This window comes from Crocodylus porosus, unplaced genomic scaffold (assembly GCF_001723895.1).
Source record: "Crocodylus porosus isolate Cpor-Errol unplaced genomic scaffold, CroPor_comp1, whole genome shotgun sequence".
NCBI lineage: Eukaryota > Metazoa > Chordata > Crocodylia > Crocodylidae > Crocodylus > Crocodylus porosus.
In genome coordinates this window covers 6,278,765-6,297,733 of record NW_017728928.1, presented here as the reverse complement: position 1 = coordinate 6,297,733, position 18,969 = coordinate 6,278,765, and the positions used below count along the sequence as shown (strand labels likewise).

The 18,969-nt window shown below is 36.5% G+C and overlaps 1 protein-coding gene across 3 annotated transcripts in view; it reads left to right on the top strand.

The window, feature by feature from the left end:
• RHOT1 (ras homolog family member T1) overlaps positions 1 to 18,726 on the top strand; it is a 44,164-nt gene extending 25,438 nt beyond the window's left edge. For 2 of the 3 annotated variants that reach the window (XM_019542415.1, XM_019542414.1), the window contains exons 12-20: positions 288 to 372; positions 1,712 to 1,857; positions 3,614 to 3,714; positions 4,801 to 4,931; positions 5,319 to 5,402; positions 6,719 to 6,838; positions 7,164 to 7,366; positions 9,545 to 9,667; positions 17,549 to 18,726. In XM_019542415.1, the coding sequence (XP_019397960.1) occupies positions 288 to 372; positions 1,712 to 1,857; positions 3,614 to 3,714; positions 4,801 to 4,931; positions 5,319 to 5,402; positions 6,719 to 6,838; positions 7,164 to 7,366; positions 9,545 to 9,667; positions 17,549 to 17,666 (1,111 nt within the window). In that variant the 3' untranslated portion in view covers positions 17,667 to 18,726. The remainder of the gene's footprint in view (positions 1 to 287; positions 373 to 1,711; positions 1,858 to 3,613; positions 3,715 to 4,800; positions 4,932 to 5,318; positions 5,403 to 6,718; positions 6,839 to 7,163; positions 7,367 to 9,544; positions 9,668 to 17,548) is intronic. The other variant, XM_019542416.1, reaches the window with a different exon arrangement.
• The last annotated feature ends 243 nt before the right edge of the window (positions 18,727 to 18,969 follow it).

Sequence of the window (18,969 nt, the reverse complement as noted above, 5' to 3'; positions counted from 1 at the left end):
TAACTCATTTAGGCTTTTCAGAGGCTCTTAGGGAAGTTAGGTGGACTAATTCCCTTATTCTGTTTTGAGAAGCCTAGCTTCGTATCTCAGAAAGTTGCGGGATATTTCTGTTATACCTAAAAATGTTTTATATTACGAATGATTTTAGAATTCCTGATAAATCATGCTGTCTTTGTTCTCTTCAGAGAAACTGTATAAAGAAACTGAAATGTTATGTGTTTGTTGCAGATTTATATCTTGGAAGATATATGATGTGACTGAATTTTTTGGTCTTTTTTAATAAACAGGTTGAAAATTCCTCCTGACTGCACAACAGAGTTGAATCACCATGCATATTTGTTTCTCCAAAGCATTTTTGATAAACATGATTTGGTAAGTTTTTAATCTCATTTACACATAGTTTGTATAATATCCAAAATAGCTTTCTACTAACTCTTAGCAACAAAACCCCTGTTGTCAAGGAATTAAGATTTTTTTAAAGCTTGCAATAGGAGTTGAATTATTAATATTTTGTTATAAACAATATGAAAGTGAATCTGTTTCATTTTTTAAACTCAAAACTTATGAACTAATGTTAATCTTTAATGTGGCATATGGAACCTATTCAGTGTTTTGTATCAGAGAGCTAATGTTGAAGTCAACCGTCTCCCTTCTGTTCAAATTGTAGATGTCTTTGGTTACCATACTGTTTATGAAAGTCTCTATGTGTTGCCAATGTATCTGCTTCCTGGGCTTTATTGACTCTAAAAGCAGAACAAAATGAAGGCTAAACTTTTTGCTGAAGTTGGTTATTCCTGGGATTTCCTACGTGGCTTCTCCCTCTATGCTCTTAATTCTCTTGGACCAAGGATACTTTTCTTTTCTTGGAATCAATGGGCAGCATCTCCTATAATAAAGAAGCAGAAATATGAGGATGGATACATGAACCCTTCCTTCCCTATGTAGGGCATAGTTCTTGCTACCCTATTTACTGTTGCATTGATCAATGAGAGAATACTTAAAGCAGGAAAGAATATTTTTATTTTAAAATCATATTTAGAATAGTATTTATTTTATGCACACACTTCAGGAATATTAGAAATGACAGTGCATATCCTTGGAGTAAAGACCCTCTGGGGAAAAAACGTTTTAACAAAGAGACAGTATTTTAATGGTTGTGGCATTTATGCATTCATTATTCTTACTTATTTTTTTAATTTGTTTTTTTCTTTCCAAGTCAAAGGAATTTTGACTTCTCTTGTATTACTAAGATATGATTTGTTTTAGAAACTTGCAAGTAGATTAACATGGCATCAGGGCCTGGGGTTTTGATAACATTTTTATAACAGCAATGTGTAGACACAGCTATATTGGCAAAATAAGGTTTTTTTCAATATAGTTATTTTGTTTAGGAAACCTGTTATAAACTATATCAGCAAAAGTGCTCTTTGTTGGTTTAAGGTGAAGTTACACCAGTGTATAAAAGGAGAATTCTGCTTTCTTTCAGTTACTTTATCTGCCCTAAATCCTTAACTTTAGTTTCGGTTCCTTGTGACCTGCTAGATTCAGAAATGTGAACATGAGAAGAAAAGTTCTCTACTGTGCCACTGGTTTTTTAGGCCATTCAGTCCCTGACAACACATCCCTTAATTTTGCATGTTTTTACAAACATGGTTTGGGAAGACACATGAACTTTATCAGTACTATTTGTCTCATTATATGCATATATCAGGACAGAGATTGTGCTTTGTCTCCTGAAGAACTCAAAGATTTGTTCAAAGTCTTCCCTTACATGCCATGGGGGCCTGATGTCAACAACACTGTTTGTACAAATGAAAGGGGTTGGATTACGTACCAAGGATTTCTCTCTCAGTGGACGTAAGTATGGTGCATTGCATGTTTTTAGCTTTCATTGCTGAAAGACTTAATGTTGGCATTCCATGGAGGACTTCATTTGATAAGATAAAGAACCTACAGAACTTTATTTCACAGCTGTGTAAATCTTGTTTAAGAATATAATGATGCGTGTACTAGAGACATCTGAAAAGTGTTGGTGTAGAGGTAGACATTGATTAAAAATTTTTAATCTTCTTCATTGCCTTCTTCTAAAAAACTATGCTAATGAAGGTGCCATAATGTGGTGGTGTGATTTTCAAGTCGAATTATATATAAACTGCACTGCTGCTGCAGTTCTGTCAACTGTCTATAAACATTGTGTTTCCAAAACCAGAGAGATGCATGTTACAGATGGATAAGTTGTCTGTAGTAACCATATTCGGACAGTTTATAGTAGTTCTCAGTTAAATGCACAACCCTTCTTTTGTTTTTAAAGACAAAAGCAAAGGTTATACTATAATAGAGATCTAATTAAATTACTTGCTAGTAGAATGTTCTTTCTATTATGAAACTGTTTTATTTATTTTCAACCCTTAAAGAAGTTTGTCTGTTCCCTTAATGGAGATTAGCTTGCATTATAAATGTGTTGATGCTTGGCCTAGCTGTCAGAGTCTCAGGAAAGGTATGCTTAATTACTTCTGTCTTGTTACCACCTCCTTGGCTGAGATCGGTTGTTCCTCAGCAAGCTGGAGGTCATTTTCTGGTTGCTCTTTCTGACTGACTCTCCCTTGTCTTTGAAAATTTGCAAGCAGTTTTGCCGAGCTGTAATTCTGGCACGTCTGTATGACTGAATTAGAGAAACACACGTATGTAGCTGGTCTTGGTAGTAATAAGCACTGTTAGCTTTGTTTGGTGCCCGGCTAGTCCTGTAGGAGACCATTATTGCTGATTGCAGCCAGGTGTAGCGCGGAGAAAAGTCTACAAGCCTTGCTGTGCAGCTCAGCCAATGCAAATCAGTCCTGGTCTCCAGCACCGTTATACCAGCTATCAGCCTCTTAATCCTCTAAACTCTCTTTCTACGTGGGTCATGCTATCTGATACTTTAGTACTGAGCCTCACCAAGATTGTACAGATTGTAACTTTGTACCTCACCTGGCAGTTAATGGGAGTGAAAGTGTATGAGGAGACTAATCTAGAATTACTATGTTTCTTCCTGTTCACTATAGTCCTGCCTAGGTCACTACTGACATAAACTCTTCCAGATATTATGTGGAAAGGAAGCAAGCTAACAGCTGAGAAAGAGGCCAAAGCAATAAAGCTTTTAGAACCATTTCCAGATCACCTCCATGGATAAATGCAGCCTGTTCTGGGTTTTTTTAGACAGGATCCAATGCTTGTTTCTAGACTCCACTATTTGAAAATCTCTGTGAAATAGATCTGGTCATAAATTTTCTACTTTTTAGTAATCAGTGTATACCTCCTATAAATTTTTAAAATGTTGCTGTCTCCTTTTTTTTCACCTAGAAAAGGCATTGGAAATGTAAGGGGGAGACGCCACACTCATGGTCCCCTTAGGATAGGGAAAACCTCATTGTGTAGGTTGTTGTCATGATTGGTTAGAGCTCGGCAAGGACTGTTTTCTTAGTGTCATGACTATGGAGTTTTACACCTGTGACCATTAATTTGTGTCCTTCAGTACTGCCTGGCATCAGGAATACTTTGTTTCAGCCAGTTGAGATGCATGCGATACAAGTTCTTTAATGTTACAGAAAATTGATAATGCTCTCTTCTGTTTTAGATTAACTACGTATTTAGATGTACAGCGCTGTCTGGAATACCTAGGTTATTTGGGCTATTCAATACTGACAGAGCAAGAGTCTCAGGCATCAGCACTTACAGGTAATTTTTGGAAGCAAAACCTGCTAGGAGTTTCATTCAAGCAATTGTTTTCATCCACCTGGTTGTCAAGCAGTAAATTGAGTGTAAATAAAATGTGCTGCATATGGTTCTTTTCCCCTTTTCTGCTTAGAACTTAGACATATGAGTCAATATTTTTAAAAGGAATAATATCCTACTGATCACTTCAATTAAATTAATAAAAGTTAAAAAATGCGTGGCTTTTACAAAGCATTTACCATATGAAAAGATTAATCCAGCATGAACTAAGAAGCAGTCTGTAGGCTGTTGATTTTATTTTTTTCTGTAAGTGTTTGGTATAAACTGTGTGGAGGTTTCAATTACAGATCTGTTCTAAGACAGACAGAAGCCAAGTAAACTGCCTTAAGTTTCCACAGAGGTCACTAGCATAGTCTGGATAAAGCCACCACTCCTAACTGATATTCTGAAATCTAGATAGAATTTCTGTTTATGAAACTGCTTTTTAAGAATGTTTTGCCATTGCAAATGCATCAGACAGACTAATGTAGTTGAGATAATTGATTTAGATATGGCTCAGTAATTTGATGAACAAAAGATAAAATAAGGTGGTATAAATTAGCACAATTAGGCAAAAATGTTGGAAACATTTCAAATATGATGCACACCATTTAACCAAAAACATTGTGTGTGGAAACTTTATGTAGGTCCTCACTTCAGTTGAAAGAAAGGTGTTACATTGTACTCAAGAGCCATCAATTTTAATCAGTTTTGTTTCAAATAGTCTTGCTATTTGATGATATAGATGATACTGCTAATACTTTAATACTAGTTTTGCCCTTGAGAACTTGTGCATAATTGACTCATTTTTCTGTGATTTAGTAAATTGCTGACAAGCAATAATAGTAAATCCTGTTGCTGAACACAATTTGATTGGGTTTTTTTAATTTTTATTTTAATAATAAAACCAAATGCTAATGAAATGGTTCCATTTATCCAGTATAGTAATCTATTTCATTTATCCAGTTTGTAGCAGTACCAAATGTCTGTTGTTCTGTTGATGTATCTTGTAAAATATTTGCATCTTGTAAAGTATGCTCTTTTCAAAAGTAACTAGAGATAAAAAGATAGACCTCCAGAAAAAGCAGACTCAAAGAAATGTCTTTCGGTGCAATGTTGTTGGGATGAAAGGCTGTGGGAAAAATGGAGTTCTTCAGGCACTTCTTGGAAGAAACCTAATGGTAAGAGGTTTTTTCTTTTTAATACATGCTTTGTGAGTTAAATTTAGATAACAAAACTTAATGAGCAGCATGTACAACTTCACTAGTTAGCACCAAATGTGGGGAAAACCATCATGGATTGAAACATTTTCAATTGATACAATTTATCAAGTAAGTGAATAGTTACTGTGTGGCAATATTGCTTTGTTCACTTCCCTGTGCATTAGTTATGGATTAAATCTTTGTTGCATCATTATTTTTACAAAATGCACTATTGCTGTACATTTACTAGTATTGTATGAAATTTTACATAGCAAGATGCCTGTACAGTTTTTTCTTGTTAAACAGGAGCAGCCTGTGGCAGAAATTACTGCTTTTGTCTAATCTTTAAATTCTGTGTGTTTTCAGAGACAGAGGCAAATACGTGCAGAGCATAAATCGTACTATGCAATTAATACAGTCTACGTATACGGACAAGAAAAATACTTGCTGGTAAGACAATCTCAGGATTGGTTGCACACATGAGGATTTAAAAAATTGTATTGCCCAGATTTCAAAAGACTCTACTTAGTTCAGAAAATAATTCCTTGTTTGGGATTTCTTATTTTAGCTCTTTCTCTTGTTTTTCATGTGCGTGTTATACTGTTCTACCCCTGAACCTCAAAGATGTACAGGTTCTTAATTACATTTATGTTGTTTGATTCCTGTTATAATTTGTTATATCCTAATTATCTCAGCATTTCTTAATTATCTCAAACCTAATTATCCAGTCTTAGAAAGCAGTGAACTTCCCAAATTTAACATATGCATGGAATGAAAACTCCATCTTGTAAGCATAGAGCCAGCTCTGTCTGATTTTAATGTGTAGACTAGTCATCACATTCCTTTAAGCCCCTGTAATCACAACAAACTTCATTTGCAGCTTAATATCAGTTTATTGCAATAGATGTCTTCCTACCTTTTCCTCTCTTTTCTATTACCTTTTCAATAATAGGAAGGAGACGGCATTCAGTCCGATTCTTACATCTGAAATTCCAAGTACGGGGGAGAGATGATACTTTACTAGTAGTAAAAGGCACTTCATATACAGAAAAGAAGATTTGTTCCTTGTGTCTAAATAAGCAGTAAAATTTAATTCCTTTTATTTTTAAAGATGCTAGATAGAATTAGCCACTGTAGCAGTTAAAGAGTTGTAGGCTGTCCTTTTCTAGGAGGCAGTGGGGAGTGTGCTTGCCCTTGGGCCTGTTTGCATACCTAGTGATCCTTAATGAGACAGAATAAGGGAAAACACAGCAAGGAATTTACCTTGTTAAAATGAAAACTTGTCACATGGATGACTGACCTCTGAAGTACTAGTAGATGAACGTGCAGAATGACTGTTAATAGTCTTCAATAAATGAGATACTTTGTAAAACAGAAATACATTCAAAGATTTATCTTGCTGTAGCTTTTATTCATCGTAATATGCAACTCATTTGTCTTGCAAATTTTGGTTAGTGCTTTACTCAAGGACTGGAGCTAGACTGCATGGAAAATAAAGCTTTATATGGTATAAGCAGATGTATTTCTTTATACGGAGATTATTGTGATTGTTTTTCAGATATGGTGGTGGCGAGTCATGTCCTAGCTATATTGTACGTTCTCAATATTTGTATTATGTTAGTTCTAGCTATTGTGTGTCAGTCCCATCTGTTCTGCATATTTATATGAATTAAACTCAATACAAAATAAAATCAAGCCATAAAAAAGCAAGCTTTGCAATCAAAGAAACTCTATGATATCAAATCTTTTTCCTTCCTCTTTTCCAGTTACATGATGTTAGTGATTCTGAATTTTTATGTGATGATGAGACCATATGTGATGTTGTCTGCCTGGTGTATGATGTCAATAACCCCAAATCCTTTGAATACTGTGCCAGGATTTTTAAGGTTTGTATCTTTTATCTGTTTCTCTACATAGGTTAATCAGAGTAAAATTGATTTTGGTTGTCAGTTCTTCTGATAATCTCCCAGTTAAAATATAAGAGAATATTGATTTATAAGAAGATAATGCATTCAAATATATTGTGGACTAGGGGATTCAGTTACTATGGGTTAGCTGCCTATACAGAATATTTTTATTCTAGTGTTGCTCAACGATATCTACAAATATTTTATAGTTTTGTCCCGTGAACCATTAAGAACAAGACTGTTCTAGGTTTTGTGGAGTACTTTCATTGTTACTTTCTCCCTTTGTTTTCCATTAAATTTGCAGCAACACTTCATGGATAGCAGAACACCTTGCTTAATGGTAGCTGCAAAGTCAGATCTACACGAAGTGAGACAGGAATATAGCATTTCTCCTGCAGACTTCTGCAAGAAACACAAAATGCCTCCACCACAAGCCTTTACATGTAACACCCTTGAAGCACCGAGTAAGGATATCTTTGTTAAACTGACAACTATGGCCATGTATCCGTAAGTACCAGAAGCATCATTCTTCTCATAGTGCATGGGTCATGACAACACTGCATGCCATTGTTAGCCTTAAGGATGAAACTCTGCCTCATTTCAGCTGTTTAGCAACAGAGAGAGGTGTTACAGTGACCACAATGAATTAAACGGTAAACCAATAGAGACACTTAGATCATTTCAACAGATTATCTTTAAAATACTGTAATGCATGGTAGAGATTGCTCCCGTATGATTTTTTTTTCTGGCAAATCCATTGTTTCTGTTTTCTGAATTTACTTAATAAATTTAGAACATACATATCTGTATCCTGTAAAGACACAGGGTTCTGTTCTTTCCATGTGGGCATACATAATTCATGGCCATTAATTGTCAATGGGAAGCTATGAGCACATACAGAGGAGATTAGGGTCCCCTATAGTATACTAGTAATAAGTTTTGGGAATATTACGTTTGAAGACATTTTATATTAATAAGTGAGCATCATTACTAAGATAAAAGCTATTTCATACACATACCTGAGGATGATTTTTAAAGGTACAAAGCACCCATACTTCCCACTAATTTCAAATGGAACTGTAGGTGCTCTGCCCTGTTGAATCCAGCTTCAAAGTATCTGGAGGTCCTGGTAGTTTCAGAATGGCTATGAGTGACAAAATACCCAGGCTTTTCAATGTCTAGTAAATGCATGCATTTGAGTTTTCCTTTTTTGTATGCATATACAGTTTCTAATAGTAATAAGGGTAAGCACCATATTTCACAACTGAAAGTCACTGAGGGCTGATCATTTTAAAGTGATGTAATTGTCTAAATACCTTAAAAATGTAGCCCTGAGTCTACATTTTAGTACCCTTTATCTAGAAATGTTATACGTAGTGATTTTCTGTTTGCTCAAATACTAAATAGCTATCAGTCTTTGAATAACTGATGCAACAAAATATAAATTTTATAACATTACTGTTAACAGTGAAGTGCAAATCTATGTTGTACTAAAATGGTGCAGTTGCAATATATTGGCAGTTATTTTAGTTAGAGAAAGAAATTGCAATTACAAATTCATAGCTCACCCTACTTATTTAAAGTGGTATTAATGATCATTGATTTGACTGACCCAGGGCTGTTTATTAGTTTCAAGGTATAGCCGTTTAAAAAAAAATGAAGTAATGATGATTACAGTTCAAGTCTGTGGTTGGTTAAGATTTCTAACACCACTTGGTGTGCGATAATTCCATTGATATGCCCTGCCTGTCATTTTATGGGTTAATTATCTCTATGTATTAAATAGCGTACATCTCTTTAGTTCACAAATCATCTGAGAGCTGTGTTTCTGTTCCATACAACCCTGGTTCTGTAGTCTCTCAGACCTTTTTCAGACTTCAGATTTAATATGTTTAAGATCACATTCCTTCTCACTACACATCTCACTCTGTTGCTAGGCACAGTTTACATCCCTCTTTATTTGGTGGGTAGAGCTCTATGTATGGTGAACTAAGTGTATGTAATAGCAGGTGGATTCTAGTATGACAGCTGGCGTTGGTTTTAAATTAATTAGGGGTAAAGTACTCTTTACTCAGAAGTCTAGACTCCTTTGCAAGAAACCTCTTGAATGAGATCAGTAATGTTTCTTTCTCTTAATTTGGTTTATTTGAAAGTACTAGAACATTAGCAATTATTTAAAAATTTATGGCTTCAACTATTTGTCCTAGATATCCCTTGCTTCTCCCCTGGTTTTCCAGCATGTGCGTATTGAGGGAGGGGAGGTAGTAGGGGTAGTTGTCACTTTGTAAAATAAAATGTGTTTAAGCATAGATGTGGCTTACTCCATTTTTTTTCTTTATGTGGGAAGAGGGTGTTATCTATTGCTGTGCAGAGGCTTTTTTTTCATTTAAGCTTTTCTGACACTGAGTTTAAAGATGACTATAGTATAGCAAACATTTTCATTAATGTTTGCTTTCTAGTTTTCATCCATGTGTAGGGAAGTATTGTCAATGTGTTGACAACGAAAAATAGTCAGCCATGACATTCTGCACAGCTGTAGTTTTGCCCTTGCCTGCCCAACTCCTTTCTTTTCCTCTTTCAAATGTAACTAATTTATTCCTAAATCTCTTGGTTTTGGCACAGCCCTACATGTGCCTGGTTTTATAAACAAAATTTCAATTCCTGTCCTTCTGTGTGTTTCCGCAGCCATGCCCGGTTACGCTGTATGTGCGCCTGCAACAGGTGTACATTTTGCATCTGTCAGAACTTCCTCAACTCAGACTTGCTGCAATCTGTAAAGAACAAACTCTTCACTGCAGTTCTTAACAGGTCCTTAACTTTATTTACTAGGTACCAGGTGTGCTTTTAAAATACCAGATTTTTTAAAAAGCAGTTGGTAACCGTTTCTATGATGCAGATTTTCACTCCATATCCACCAAACACAGATGCTCATTGTAATTATATTAAAACTTGTCAAGTTGTTTAACTTTGTTAGCTTAAAAATATTTTTGATCATTTAGGGCTTAATTTAATATAGTGAAGCACGCTGCTAACTTAATGGTCAGCTTATTCAGTTATGCAGTAACAAAATATTGAGGATATAGGCGTATCTTTTGAGGTAGGCTGTTAAGGGAAAATCACTGTTTTAGAAATCTATTTTAATATTAAACATTCAAAATATACAATATATGTGTAGAATGGATTAGATCTTCCTTCATACCTTTGGATATCAGTTTTAGAAATGTCTTTTAGAGGATGTTGCAGAAAAAGGTAAGGCTTGTTGAGATCAGTACTGTACAGTGCAGTTACATTTATGATACACATTGAACTTTGTGGGAGCTAGTAACACAAAACACCTTTTACTCATATTCAGAGTGTATCTGGTTTGGTACAAATTAGTGGATATGCTGTGAAGAAATCTGCAGCCTTAACAGCTAGCTCCTTAACAAAACACAACCTGCTTATACACTTCCAAATTATTAGCTGCTGTGGTAAACTGATAACCACACAAACTTGCAAATATTTTGGACAAAGCAATTAGTAAAAGGCACTAAATAGTATGAAAAGTGTTTTTTAGCATTGAAAGAAGTGCTGCATCTTATCTTATTTGTACTGCAGGCTGTGTTTATGAAACCCCTTGTCTTGTACACACACACACAAATTACAGCTCAAATTGTGTCATCTTGGCCCCCCCCCAAAAGAATGGGAGTTCAAACCGAACAATACATTTGTAGCATAGGCACTCTGTAGCCGTCTTGAACAGGCTGTTGTGAATAGGTAGTTCAGAAGGGCATGGTTAGAATGTGTTTTTGTACATGCTAAAAGGGTCATTGTTATTCCTTATATGCTGTTCTCTGCCATTTTCAAATGATTATGGAAATATTCGTAATAGGGTAGGTACCTTATGTGCATGTGCTAGATGTCTGCTGGTATTTCTGACTTGTGTAGAGAGCATGCTGAGAGTGCCTTGGTGTAAAGTGTGCTTTTTAAGGTTCAAAGCACAGGAATTAGCAGTTCCGTCAGAACATATAGAAGAGCAACATTATGGACCAGAAAAATGGTATTTACTAAGAAACGACAGTGAAAGCTTCATTGATGTCCTCTCCACCTTTTCTACAGAAGTTAACCTTTTAAAATTTAACCTAGAAATCAGCTACTGGTTACCTATTCATCCTAACCTCTGGATGATCCCAGAAACAGAACCTCTTTGTTAGCAGGGCTGGGTTGCCCTCTTGACGCTCAGTCACGTAGTTCATGCTTACTTCCCTTATCAAAATCGTTATGGATAGTTCCCATTTCTTGACAGTGTGCTGCTCCTTTGGGACTTTCCTGTTTTGAGAGCTTTGCATAACCAGGAGAATATCAGGGACTGGCTGACAGGAGATGCTTTGGTTGGTCTTGGAGGGCTGTCCTCTCCCATACTGACCCTGCACAGTGGGAAACACATATACCATACACATGTACCACCTTTCCTGTAACAGGTCCAGGTCCATTATTTAGCAGGTGAAGAATTCATGATAAAGCTGCTGCTCTAACCCTACTGGAAGCGGGGGAAAATTGTTTGTTCTGATCTGTTATGTATGAACATTTAGTTGTAGTATGCTGTCTTTTATCTTTGGTTTCCAGCACACTGACATGGTAATCAGACTGAGTGCTTTCTGGGCAAGTTCTTCCCTTTCTGCTATAGGATTTTCCTTCTAGATCAAGGAGCATCCTGGGACGTGTAATTTGATGTAGGTTGTTCATAATTTAATTTGATGCAGGTTCATAATTGGATAGAGCCAATGGAGTAGCATATCTGTAAATGCACTTACCACAGAGAGCTGCCCATGTGTGAAAAGATTTGTTACACATAGAGGTAAAATGTTTACAAGTAGTAGAGCTTAGCTGTTAATTATGGATTATTGGGAGAGCCACAGAGTTATCCCTCCCCCCGGTTAGCAAAATATGTGCAAGAAACTTTTTTTAACTATGAAAACAGGTTGTTTAAAAAAGATAATTAAGGCATGTCATTTGACTGTGCTAATAACTATCAGACATAATAGCTGTAGCATTTGAATGGAGTAGGCTCTGATGTGGTTATGATTTATGTTTTTTCAGCGTTTAGAACTTTTATAACTGCTTATTTCAAAGCTAGAAAATCAGTAAGGAGGAAATTTTTTGACTGAAGTCACTGCTGTTATGCTCTCCGCTCTGCCTTCCCCTCCCCCTGCCAATTAACCCATCAGATACTGGAGGCAAACTGGTATCTTGTAGCTTTAACTCCTACATTGTTGGCTTTTGTTGCTAGAAAGGAGTTCAACAGAATCATAGTGACACAATATAATAATGCAAAAACTTTCGGTATTCCAAACCCATCAGCTAGAGCAACTGTGGTACCTTTCCATATGCAGAGAACTTTTCTCCTGTCCCATTTACGTTGAGGTTTTCTAGGTTAGATGAAAAGCAGGATCAGGAATACGTGGAAGTGTATCAATTTTGTGTCACTTATACAGGAGCAGGATTGTTGGTTTGAACTACCCAGCATCCTTGTTTATAGATTCGCTTAGGAAGAGGGTCCCACATTCAAAACACTCTACATTGCATGTGTGAGAGAACAGTTGTTACTATGCTGTAGTATTTTTATATTTTTAATTTGTTCTTTCCTTCAGGTGTTCATTTTCATTTGTCTGGCTGGCACTTACTCTCTTTTTACTACATTTCTTTACCTCTTTTTAAAATAAATAGGTTTCTGTAGCTGTAATTCTAACCCCATTTTTAATCATCTTTTTTTTAATGCATCCATTTCGAATGTGTTTTATTTTCTGCTTTGCTAATATTTTTTAAATTGCTAACCTGTCTTGTTTCCCTTGTGGTTGTTGCATTTTACTGTGGCAACTGAGTTTATGGCTTCTTTAAAAAAAATTGTTTCTTAAGCCCAAGAATTGTGATGTTCCATCTGGGTTTTTTTCAGTTGATTCTCAGGTGTTGAAAATAAAGGGGATATTCTATGCCATAAATAAACCCCCCCTCCCCCAAAAATAGAACAGTTGTATAAAGCATGATTTTTTCAGGAACTGTTCTTATCAGTTATCTGAGTTTCACACAGGGAGGGTTTTTATGATCTGAAAGAGAACTACTGCATAACTACAATAAAAGAGCGTGGTTCTCAAAATCCAGTCTCAATGTTTGTAGTCTTCAGAGTGTGGTGCCTTTGCATTATGAGACCATGTGTTAATATAGCCATGCACGATCATAGTTTTACAATCTATCAAATTGCACAGGGCAAAAATGTACTTAGTCTCATACTACGATTATGTTGGAAGAAGTGGTGCTGTTCTATTTGCTCATTTTCCCTCCAGCCCCCTCGAGAAACACTCTAACTGTTCCTTACTTGGTCTAGCCGGGTAGAATTTTGCAAAGTGCTGTTATACCTTTCTACTAATAGAACAGACTGAGCTGGCTTTTTACATTGGCCTAGCCTTCATGCAGACTAAGATGCACTTACAGGTTTTTTCCCTCATATTTTAGATGTCTAATGTAAGGACAGATTCTAATACCAGTTTGGAACATAGGAAATGTATTATGTGCCTAAAACGCAGTATTAAACAAAAGCTCTAGCAATGTGCATATACTACATGATGTTCTTTGAAATCCTAAATTCAGTTGCATACCAATTGGTGGTTAAATGTATTGTCAAAATAAACTGCTGCTGCTTGCTGTTTTGTGTTAACTGGTTTACCATTTTGTGCGAGTACCATGTGGCTGGTCCATTGGCCTCATCTGCTGTACATTTTTAAATTGTTCCCAGTTGTTACATAGCTATATTTAGAGCTTTGTTACAGTTAAGATCATCTTCCCAATCTCAGGAGCCTTTTGCCAGTACTAATTTAAAGTCAATATTGGGCCCATTACTCGGCAAATTCCCATGCATAACTTTTAATAGGCATGCTCAGTTAACATCTTGCTTAGTGTGTGATACTAACTTCTGTGAGTTGTCTGTGTTAAAAAAAAAAATCAATTTACTCTATTACAACACATAACGTCACTAAAAAAAAAAAGTAATACATTATTTGCCTCGGTGATTAAAGGCAGTGTGAATCAAAACCCTTTGCTTTTCTTTCCCACATATGTTTAAAAAATGTATTTGATTATTTCGTGAAAGAAGGTTTAAAAAATAATAGAGGGGGAAATGCATGCCTAATAAAAATTCTTTTTCTTTTTTTAATATTTAAAACAACTGGAAATAGCAAAATCCATTTAGATGGATGTCAAAACTTGGCATAACTTTTTCTGGTTTTAAATTAGAATAATTTTAGAGTTGTTTAAGGCAAGGTCCAAATTATTCTCCTTTGCAGTCAATGGGACTGTCTTCTTCTGGCTAATTAGATACCCAGCTCCCACTCAGCTTCTTTTTGGAAAATGTTAGCCATATCTCAAGACCCAATGCCATACCTCAAGGCCCACTGAAATCAATAAAAGGACTTCTGTTGGCTGTCCTGTTGGACATTACGGTGGGCGCATAGTTTGCTCTGCTTACTAATTAAATGAAATGTTCTTCAACTTTAGCCTTTGATTTAAATTGAGAAGAAATTATCTGATCCTTTGGCATAGGATTTGGCGTGATTATGAGCCTATATTAGTTTCTTTTGAAGGTGTCTGATACCTGTAAACCATGCTTAATAATTTTCTTATGTAATCTTTGTTAATTGTGAAAGGTGAAACTAGATTGAAAACGATAGCAAATAGACATGAATAGAAGATGGAGTTCAGTAGACAAATAATGCTTCTAAATTTAAGTAACTGTTCATTCTTTTAAATTTGTACATTTTAAATAAGTATTTGGTTGCCTAGTTTAAAAAGTTTGGAACTGTTAATTATATCCGTGATATTTACTAGGGGACAGTGATTTGATTAATTGATTCAGATCACTGTCCCCGATTCGATTCAGCCAAATCCGAATCTGAAGATTCGATGTTGATTCAGAGAATCAGTGATTCGGCCATAGACATAGCTTTAAATGTTTTTCCTACATACCTCAAGGTACCAGGTGCAGCTCATGATTGCTGCAATGCTGGGGCAGATGGAGCGTCCACAGGGGGCAGGGCAGCACATGCTCGGCTGCAAGCCTGGAAATGGACTGGAAGTACTTCTGGTCCACTTCCGGGTCCACTGGGGAGCGTGCTGGAGGGCCCCCCCCCCAGACCCCTCCAGCTCGGCGATCGGCTGCGGGGGAGGGGAGGGCCGGGTGCCCCTCCCCCCCGACCCAGGAGGCACCAGTCACCGAGCCAGGGAGGCATGGGGGGGAGGGGGCGCCCCAGCATGCTCCCCCAGCGGACCTGGATGTGGACTGGAAGTGCTTGTCGTCCACTTCCGGGTCTGCTGCCAAGTGCGCTGGGGAGACCCCCGCACTCCTGTGGGACACTCCATGCGCCCCAGCATTCATGAGGCTCCCAGTACCCTGAGGTATGTAGAAGAAACATTTAAAGGTGTCTCTATGTCCAGTTTGATTCAGAGAGATTAAAGGGTCTCCTGATTTGATTCAGATTCAGAGATTTGGCTACCGAATTGTGCTGAATCTCTGTCAGATTGAATCAGGGACCGAAGCTTTGCACAACCCTAATATTTACCCTTCAGAGCTTGTCTGTGGAAATGTAAGTTATTTTATATTTTAAGGAGTACTTCAACTTGAGGTCTCAATGCATACTTTTCTCTACAAAACCCTTTAAAAAGCTGTTCTTTAAGTTAGAGTACAGACTTGACCTGACCAGAGGAAGGAAAATATATCAGAATTAGGGCTAACACTCCTGTATTAATCCCCCCTGGTTTGCTGAGGCACTGCAGCATGCCACAGCAAAATACAAGTCAGGGACTAGGGTCTTTCAACTCCTTAAGCAGCTTCCTTTCTTTTATTGCCCCATCTTTCAGTTATGTGATTTGATTTCATTTAACCTTGTTAGTCATAGGATGAATTCCTGTTCTTTTTCTGTGTGCTGATTTTTTTAACAATCATGCTAGAGCCACAGTTAGATGCATACAAATTAGCTGAATTATAAAATCTGTGGGGTGTGTAACCTGTGGCATACTTTTGAGTCACTTGCTGTTTTGAGCCGTGCTGTGAACTGCAAACTGTGCATGTGTGTAAAAAGGTTAAGACCCCATGTAGATGAGTTGGGTGCCATGCTGTTAGCAGACGAGGAGAGCAGTATTATCCATCAGGTGCACGCCGTCAGCTTTGTAGAAGATTCCATCTTCATGGAGTCATCTCTTGATCCACACTTATTTGAAGACAGGTAACTGTACCTTAACTGGAGTGATCTTGATCTTTTTGCCCTTATACAATCCACATGACATCTAGTTTGGAAATTAGTTTGTAAAAATTAGTTGCAGAAAAACTAATATTTGCAAGAAATCATGGATTTGTTCTCTTTCATACCTCTACAAGGAATTTTTAAATGAGAATAGAAATTTGGAGAGCAGCTGTGAGTGGTCGTTTGGACACAGAAGAACTTGTGCTTTTTTGGAGCATGTAATACTCTGCCCACAGATAATACCTGCAGTATATGTTGTCATTTTGAATGTCTGCTAAATAACATTTTAAGCGGGTTTTATGTGTTGTAGTAACATGTAGCAAAATCACAATCTGTTTTATAAAGCAGCATGATAGTCCTTCGATTCACACTGTAAAGGCTGGCACTTCCGCACATGGCAATATGAGCAGGCTATCTGTCCACTGCTTGTCCTGTAACTGCTTTTAAACTTTACACCCAATAACCTGTTATTTTTAATACAGATCTAAAATGCATAAGCTAATACAGGTCAGTTATGTTATGCAGATTCTCTTAAAAAGAAAGCAAAATGTAACACTTAGCTTGAGATTTAGTGTGCCTCGATTTGAGGCTGTAATGGTAACCATTGCTTCAAAACTCTTTCTTCTGCTTTATGGTAAGCTGTCATACTTGAGGCTTTTTTAAAGATGGCTAGCAGTGTTTAACTGAGCATGTTCACAAAGTTGTTGTGGTATTTGGGAGACTTGGGTCATTGGCTGTCTTCATTCTTATCATGCATCACGTGGCTTCTTTTTGTCTTCTAATCGCCTTCATTTGGTTTGTTACATCTTGTCTTTTTCTGTTGATGGTAGCACCACTGCCTGTTTCATTAGCATATAGTTCTCTCTAACAGTTTTCAGTTAGATACCTATTGCTCCTTCTGTGACTGTATGTTGGGGAGATTTGGAGACTGTTATGGTTCTAGCTTTTGGAAAATATTTACTTGTCACTTTTTTCTGATACAAGACACCACTTCAAATAATTGAGAGTTCAGCGTTTCTGGGGAGGCTTGTTTCTGAAAATCAGAAAACTGTGAAGTAAGCCAATTTAAAGTATCATATGAATATTTCTCAGTCCTGGGTTATTTTCTCATTATGGATTTGCAATCATTATTCCCTCCTCATTTGCAGCAAACTAATGTCAAGCTCCCTTTATTTTCTTGCCAAATATTGTTGATTTCAATGGCGCACAAAATGATGAAGGGCTGCAGACTAGGCCCCAGTTCTTTAAGAAAAGAACTAATGCAGTCATTTGTAAATTGTTTGCAGTGCTTACTTGTGTATTGCTGCCATGTGACAAGTCTGATGATGAATTTCCAAAAGCAGATTTTTATTTATGAGATGACAAACATTGTATCTTTTGTCATGAAATTAATCTAATTTTTTTATATTTTAAACTTCAGGCACATGACACAAGCAGACCTCAAGAGCTCCTCATTCTGGCTTCGAGCAAGTTTTGGTGCTACTGTATTTGCAGTTTTGGGCTTTGCTATGTACAAAGCGTTATTAAAGCAGCGATGATTTGAAAAGAAGCACATCTCCTGGCCCTACCAAATAAAAATTAAAAAAAAAACAAAAATAAAATCTTTTATGTACATTCTGAATGCTTTAAATTCTGGTAGAAATATTTATATATGCAGAGTTACTTTATTAATATTTGTAATTCATGCATAAAATTATTTTAAATGATAGCTATAACTACAGTATTGCATAATGTGTGGAGGAAGATTTGTGTCATAACAGCCAACTAAAATGGCTTAACTTGTTAAGGCCAAAAGGGAATTTGTTGTAAATAATCTGTATATATTAAGGTAGTAAGACAATGCTTCCCCAAAATTATTAGAAATACTGTTCTTAGGTGTTTCACCATAGTGACACATTAGTGTACTATTGGAATTCATTTTCAATAGAGTAGGTTCAACTCAAGGACCATACGTGCTCAAGGATGGCTTATTTATTTCACATTCAACTGATGTTCTCTTTTGGGACTACAAGCTATACAAAGGCAGAATTTGTGGTTTTCTTTCTTGTCTTTTTTAACTGAAGAGCCAGTTTACCCACTGAACTACATTTCAAGGGAAAAACTATCACTGGCAGACAGCCTAATGATTTTTGTATGTTACAAGACATGTGACATGTTTAGCTGTCTAAGAGAGTTCTCTTTTAAAAGCAAAAGTAAACTTCAAAAACTGCCAGACTGACTTCCATATGCTGTGTGTAATTGTGTTGCTTCATTTTCCACTATGTTGTGTTTTTATAGCCCTTTCAAATCGGATGGAAAAGAATTTGTATATTATAAATGTTTATAATTCAAAAAGTGTTGCTGTTTAATTCCTCACATCTGTAGATGATTCTTGTAAAAACTGTGTATGGGGTAGAACTGAAATAGTACACAGTGCTGACTCTACTGTAGTCTATTAGTTGCATGGTTCACAGTGCATTCTATACCTGGTTAGAATTACCTGTAGACAGCACCTTTTTTTAATGATCAAGTAAATCAATATAAATTCCTCATAACAAACCTATTTTTTTTTCCGTCACTGGCCTTTTCAAGTATTTCAATAAATAACAGTGTACTGTCCTTTGTCTTGATATCTTTATTTTTTTTCTTGCCCTCCTCATTGAAAATACTATGGCAATGCTTTAAGATCCCATATTATAAACATCTTGGACATGTTGGATCTTTGACTCGTGTTTCCGGTGACTTCTGTGTAATCTCTCCTGATTTTTCAAAGGAAAGCAGTTTTCAAAGAACTTGTGGCCAGTTCATACTTTCTCCATTACTTGGCATGTTTTAATACATTTTCATCTGGCAGATACAGGC